The sequence below is a fragment of the Branchiostoma belcheri genome, unplaced genomic scaffold, assembly GCF_001625305.1.
Source record: "Branchiostoma belcheri isolate BF01 breed outbred unplaced genomic scaffold, Haploidv18h27 scaffold58, whole genome shotgun sequence".
NCBI lineage: Eukaryota > Metazoa > Chordata > Leptocardii > Amphioxiformes > Branchiostomatidae > Branchiostoma > Branchiostoma belcheri.
Window position 1 is genome coordinate 1470837 of NW_017804220.1, and position 7179 is coordinate 1478015.

The 7179-nt window shown below is 42.2% G+C and overlaps 1 protein-coding gene across 1 annotated transcript; it reads left to right on the plus strand.

Annotated features, from left to right (window-relative positions):
* The first annotated feature begins 2217 nt into the window (after positions 1-2217).
* Positions 2218-6827, plus strand: LOC109481843 (tubulin alpha-1C chain-like). Its single transcript, XM_019784463.1, has 6 exons — positions 2218-2589; positions 3570-3722; positions 3907-4306; positions 5077-5204; positions 5521-5684; positions 6695-6827. Exons 1-6 carry the CDS (start codon positions 2218-2220, stop codon positions 6825-6827), a joined length of 1350 nt encoding a protein of 449 aa, XP_019640022.1.
* The last annotated feature ends 352 nt before the right edge of the window (positions 6828-7179 follow it).

The window sequence follows — 7179 nt, forward strand, 5'->3', positions numbered from 1 at the left end:
AGGGGTTGCAAATGCACCCCTACGAGGGCGCAGAGCGAAATCTAGGTCAAACGGGCGGATTACACTTGGCGCGCAAGGATACCCGGAAGTAAGGTTCGGAGCCAAAAGAAATTTTCACCCCAAAAACACCACTTCCTACACTATTCAGCCATGTTAATGTTTAATGACACTTCGTGGCAGTTTATGAGAAATGTCACCTCAAACTTGGACCCTCAAAACCCTTTCGTCACTTTTTTTACAACGGACTATCACGGACCCCGGTCGCGCAAGAACTGGGGTGTGCACCGTTAAGTGCATGTAAAACTTTCTCTGCGTGCGGGCTGCGGATTTAGACCCGTACTGTCGTGCGTTACGAACCGTACGTAATGCTACGGTCACAACCCGCCGGATGTGCTTCTGCGTGCTGTCTACGTGCAAAAACGTGGGCAAACGTAGGGTATCCGTGCGTGGTGAGTACCGCCTCCGTACGGAATCCTACAGATTTGGGAGCACGCAGACACGCCGTAGAACGTTAAGTGCATGTAAAACTTTTTCTACGTGCGGTCTGTGGATTCACCACCCGTGCGTGCGAGTACGAGCGACGCGCGTGCCCCGTACGTGCCGTGCGGAAGAAGCACGTGTGAGTACGGCCTCCTTGCGGTAACTTAGTTGCAATCGCACAGAGATCGTACGTTGTAAGCACGTACAACTCACTTACCACTTGCGAAACGTACGATTCACGCAACCGCTCACGGCCAGACTTGGCATGCAGACCACACTACTACACTTTGTGCAACCGTGCGAGTGACGTGCGTAGACGCCACTCCTTCCCCACGTCTTCAGAAAAAACGTAGCAGACGTAGCCTCCCCAAAAACGTACGGAGAAAAGCGTACGGCGGGTTGTGACCAAGGCTTAAGCAGCACGTGTGAGATTTTATCCTGCTAAAAACAACGATTTGCGATTTGGCTATAACCCCGTTTAACCCTTACTCAATTCGTTGTGATCAGTACTTGTGACAATGAACACGTCTATCTAGACTCGCAGGATGCAAGATGTATCACAATCACTTCTGGATGCAATGAACTGTAAGTTGTTTGTTTACTTTTAGCAGGCATAACTGAACTATGAACTTCCACATCTGACATGTGGCTTCTGCATCAAAGATGGCTACCCTGTTTGTTTACATTATACGGTAAGGACACTATTGAACTTTGAACTTCCAACGATATGACACGTAATGCCAGTCTTAAGAACGATAAACATGACATCCTGAGTGTTGTAGCCGCAAATTTAACACTATCTTTGATTAAACAACTTTCTGTTCAGTCAGGTCTGCAACTTTATTTCCTTATAAAATATCTAGGAGCCATGGCTGTACGATGTCGTATGCCTACAGGATCTGGTCTCATTATTTAAGGGTCATCTACGTGCTACATGAACTATGCTATTCTTTTCCAGGCATCAAAGGAAGCTGGAAATAAGAAAGATTGACCAAAAAGACAGCAAAATGCCATAGGAGATGGTCCGCTAAAGAAGTACAAACAGAGTGCTATACTGTACTTTTTTTAGCGCTAGTGGCCTAACACCCCTGGAAAGTAATCTTTTAGCCAATCTAAACATGGCTAAACGTGGCCCTGCACTATGCCTTCTGATAAAAACGAGGGTTTTTCAAACTTATATATCTCACAGGCAATTATCAGCATATGTAAAATAAGCTGCATTTTGTAAAATTGTGTGCATTTCACTCATTAAAGAGAAAAATTGTCACAAGGTATCTAAGACGGACACAAACCCTGTTTATCCAGTCCCTTAAGGACACACCCACTTGTGATGGTATAATGGGCGTACTGCCAAGCCGCGGGTAGGTAGAGATAATATAGGGTGTTTACGTTCTGTGTACAAATGACCTTCATGAAAACAAGTTTACGTTGGAACCACTGCGATTAAGAAAAAAAAGACTTTGATTTATGATGATTGATTTGAAACGAGTGATTTGAAACATTTGAATTTCTCAATCACCGTTATTTAGGTTATTGTTCTGTATATTGTTTACCTCTGGGGATGTATAGGTTGAAGTCAACCATGGCTTTAGGCTAGATAGTATTATTAATAGCTAGACAGGCATCGGACGTAATTATTCTAGGTCAGAGAGCATTACACTGCTTTCCTTCGGCTCGAACGACTGGCGAATTGTCTTATCATTTCGTTAATTATCTCACCACTAATTCCGGTACAAAATGCGCGAGTGTGTGTCCTTACATATTGGGCAGGCAGGTGTACAGATTGGTAACGCCTGTTGGGAGTTGTACTGCCTGGAACATGGCATTCAGCCTGACGGGACCATGCCAAGTGACAAGACCGTCGGCTCTGGGGACGACTCCTTCAACGCGTTCTTTAGAGAGACGGAAGGAGGCAAATATGTTCCAAGGACTGTTTTTGTCGACCTGGAACCCACTGTGATCGATGAAGTCAGAAATGGGGCGTACAAGTCTCTGTTTCATCCTGAACAGATGATTTCTGGCAAGGAAGACGCTGCCAACAACTTTGCAAGGGGATATCACATCGGAAAGGAGTTCATTGAACAAATTTTGGCTGGCGTCCGCAAAGTGGTGGGTGTATCTATAGAATAAGACTAATAATTGGGTAGAAAATATCATCAAAGGATCTAAATACAAGTGGGGATTTTATCTCCATAATCAATGTGAAACGTTCATAATTCGTCAGTCGTAAAGGTTAGCATCATTCGGCGGGGTCGTCGAACTCTAGTTAGTAATGAAAAAAAAAACAACAGAAAACACCCCATCCCATTTATGACGTTTACAGTCAGCAACATTCCACACAAGATGTCTTGGCACTGCAAGCCTTTACTACATCATACAGAACGCTAAAATGTGCAATTCCGACATTTCGTGTCCCTTTTTCTCTCTTTATTTTGATACCCTTTAGCCAAAAGGCTAGTCTTCCAGGGTTCAAAAACATACATACAACAAATAACATAGTAAAAACACAGGCATATAACACAAAAGAATATTTACACTATATACAAATGATGATACATGATCTAATCACGGAAAGTCTTCTGTTTGAACATCTGTCGAATAGCTTTCTTAAAAGTTAGATGTGCTGGTCAGTGTTTAATATGTTGTGGTAATGTGTTCCAAACGTAGATTGCCCTGTACTGAAAGGTTCTCTTTTTGCTCGCGCAGTTTGCTTTTTATTCAAAAGAAGGATCAGTAGGTTCTTAACTTTCCTAATTTGGCAAAAAATTTGCTCATCTCATCGATTTTTCACGTCTTAGTTGTAAGATCAAGCACCTACAGGGCAGTTTAACAAAGAAGAAACAGGGGTCAATTGTAGGCTTTGTTTACAACTTCTAGCTGCTCTATACTCGTATCTACGAAATAGGGGTGGAATGCTTTCTGTGTTCGTTGCATGGTGATTAACTAAACCCGTGTGACTTTCTGGTAGATCAGAATCTTTTAATATTGTAATGTAGAGTTAGTTTTTAAAATCCATTATTGTCTCATTGTCTCTCATTGTGGGTCTGTAGGCCAGTACTGACTTTTAACCTGCCTTATGTCTTCTCCAGACGGAGAGCTGCTCGGATTTCCAGGGTTTTCTGATTCACCACAGCTTCGGTGGCGGAACAGGGTCAGGGTTCACCGCGCTGCTGATGGAAAAACTATCTGTACAGTACGGCAAGAGGTCCAAACTACAGTTTTCCATCTATCCGGCTCCCCAGGTTAGTAACAGCTGTTTATAAATGTCCTGACACTTTGCTGTGTGATATTATAGTTCATTTAAAATAACAGATAAGTGCATGGCCTTTTTGCAAACCCCATTCTAAACAGTCGTCAAGAATCGAAAGTTGCCCATAGATCAAGGCATGGTTAAATGGTTATCTAATGTGTTGCCTCTTATTGCAGATGTCCTCAGCAGTGGTTGAGCCGTATAACGCCGTCTTGTGCACTCACGCCACGATGGAACACTCCGACTGTTCTTTCCTGGTAGACAACGAGGCCTTGTACGACATCTGCTGCCGCGGGCTTGACGTTGAGCGTCCCACCTACACCACCCTCAACCGTATGATAGCGCAGGTCATCTCGTCCATCACCGCCTCCTTGAGGTTTGACGGCTCACTGGACGTGGATCTTGCCGATTTCCAGACCAACCTGGTGCCGTATCCACGCATCCACTTCCTTATGTCCGCCTATGCCCCCATCATCTCGACAGAGAAGTCTTACTATGAGGATATGTCTGTTAGTAAGATCACTCACAGTTGCTTCGAACCAGGCAACCAGATGGTAAAGTGCGACCCTCGAAAAGGTTGGCACGAAAGTAGTTGTCTTTCAAAGTACAGTTTATAATATGTGGGTATTTCTACAAGCAATTCATGTTTCTTTATTTCCCTATCCTTCCTGCTTTGATGTAACAACAAAATATTTATCCCTGTGCAACACAAACTCACTGTGCAAGGGTCTGTTTGGATCCCCTTTCTGTAGATTTTCTGGGTTCAAAAAGCAGTCGTATAAATATGTATAATAGTGTTATATAGGGGCTGTAGATTTTCTTTTTACTATTAAGGCCATGCATGCCGACTTCATTTTATGGATGACATCCTCTGAAGACCCCCAAACTAGTGCGCGCGGGCAAATAAAAAAAATTCCGCCTAAAAATAAAAATGCACTAAACGACAAGCCGGCACATGCTGGCTTTTTTGCGGAATTTATGAATTGGCAATGTACTTACTGATTTCTTGAGTCGTGGAGCTTCGGTAGCCTGGGTGCGCTGCTCCGTGATTGTCGCTAACTACCATGGACTACCCAGGCCTAGAGCGAGGCCAGAGGACGTGGTCTTTTATTTTTTTGTTGTTGTTTTGAGAACAGGCAAAAATCAATGCGCGCGCGGATGTCTTCCATGAAATTAAGTCGTTGTGGCCTAAATCAGATATAAAGGAGCTCAACGTTCTCCGTCATTGTTTAAACCAATCACTGAAGCCTACAACACCACCTACAAGACCAGTCTAAAAGGGTTTCTAGAGGTGTAATTTAGGCATACGACGTTTTTAACAATGTAACTTTATTCTGTCTTTGAAGGGAAATACATGGCGTGCTGTTTGATGTTCCGAGGTGACGCCGTACCTATGGAAGTGAACGCTGCCATCGCCAACATCAAGGCTAAAAGCACAATTCAGTTTGTAGACTGGTGCCCGACAGGCTTTAAGGTGTGTACTTTCATGCACATTCATATGAGTGTTTGATAAATATCTGTAACTGTATCAGATTCTGTATTTGTATAGCAGAAAAACCTATTTTTGGCGTAGCACACCGGTCACATAACTTCATATGGCGAATCTGTGCGTGTTTGGTAGCCTCCATGAGCACTCTCTCAATGAGTATGAGTATGTGTTAACTATTAGTGTTTCAAAACCTCATACTTTCTCTAAACAACTATTAAAGGATGCACTAATTTGGTGATATTTTAGAAATTCATTTTTTTTATTTATCTGTCTCTTTATTAAACTCCAATACACCACATAGGTTGGAATTAACTCTCAGCCGCCCACCATCGTGCGTGGTGGAGACCTGGCCAAGGTGAAGCGGGCCGTGTGCATGTGGAGCAATACTACCGCCATTGCCGAGGCCTGGGCCCGTCTGGACCACAAGTTTGACCTGATGTACGCCAAGCGTGCCTTCGTGCACTGGTAAGATATCGTCTACATGCAATATTTCCAATATTTAGTTTCCAGTACTAGTCTTCTTTTTTTACAATCGCGTATGGGTAAAAAAATCCACCCTAACCTACTTCCATGAATTGGACTCCTCATAATTGCATTTCAAACTCAACAGTTAGACTGGCCGTTCAAACATGAAAAAAAATCAGTGTTTTATATGGGTACAGAACGTTTGCTTCTCGTTGTATATATGTGTACCTCTATGCCTCTATTCCTGGAAGAGTAGCAGCCAAAAGCCACGAAGGAGATATTTAAGCTGCAATATGATCTACGGAGATATACATTATGTTATTATAAACTTAGAATCTTAGCTCTACAATAAGTGAACGTGGGCCAGGGTGAATCTTAATTAGTACCGCCATGGTATAATTCTGGTGACTTTCAGATAATTTCTTCTTCCCAACACTTTTACTACCAGTCTAGAGATATGACTCGTTTCAATATCGCCTTTAAAGTCGGTGGGATTATTTCTAATAAAATACGGATACCCCCTTCCTTCTTGCTGTAGGTAACGATGGAATAATCATAAGTGCGGAAAGACGAGTCCACATAATGCTTTGCTCATGAACATCAATAGAACAGAAAAAACATAATTATGATACACAGTAAATAAACTATACTTTATTTACTGTTTAGCATAATTAAAAATTATGTTTTTTTCTGTTCTATTGATATTGATACCTCCCAATTTATATATCTCGCAAAACGTCGGCCATTTCATACTCCACTGCACACGGAAAAGAAATCAAACCCAACAATAACTACAAATGTATATATAAAGTAGCATTAGCATCACTTATTATCATTCTACTGTTTACTGTTGTTATCATGTTCTTGCAATTAGCCCTCGGGCATGAATTTGCAATAAACTTTCTTTCTTTCATTGATGTCTTTCTGCACTTATGATTAACCCATCGTTTAAGTGTTATATTTCTGACTTTAAGTTCAGTTTAGGATAAGGGCATGTGTAATGTTTACAGGTACGTAGGGGAGGCTATGGAGGAGATGGAGTTCTCCGAGGCCCGAGAAGGAATGGCGGTCCTTGAGAGGGATTATAAAGAGGTTGGGGCCGATTCCTTTGAGGTCGACGGCAACAAAGACGAGGAATATTAGTCGGTAAAATCGGACCGTATCGTATCGTGTCTACTTTTCAACTAGTGTCTACGTCATGATATTGACATGGTGTTTAATAAAGCGAAGGTTCTGATATTAAGTTGAGATTTACGACATAATATATTCAATCTTTCACTTACTTTATCTGAAAGACGTGTCAGGACCACAGGGAAAGTACAATATTGCCCCTTGACCAAATTACGTCTCCGCTCAAACTACATGCACCTTAATAGTAGTATCTAGCCTAAAGGCATGGTTGGCCTCAACCTATAGCATCCCCAACTGTAAACAACACACAAAACTAGACACTCAATAACTGTTATTATGAAATGCAAATTTTTGAATCAAACAA

Coding starts and splice junctions, on each gene's coding strand:
- LOC109481843 (XM_019784463.1), top strand. CDS start 2,218: ATGCGCGAGTGTGTGTCCTTACATATTGGGCAGGCAGGTGTACAGATT. Junction 5,205..5,520: donor GGTGCCCGACAGGCTTTAAG/GTGTGTACTTTC, acceptor TACACCACATAG/GTTGGAATTAACTCTCAGCC. Junction 5,685..6,694: donor AAGCGTGCCTTCGTGCACTG/GTAAGATATCGT, acceptor TAATGTTTACAG/GTACGTAGGGGAGGCTATGG.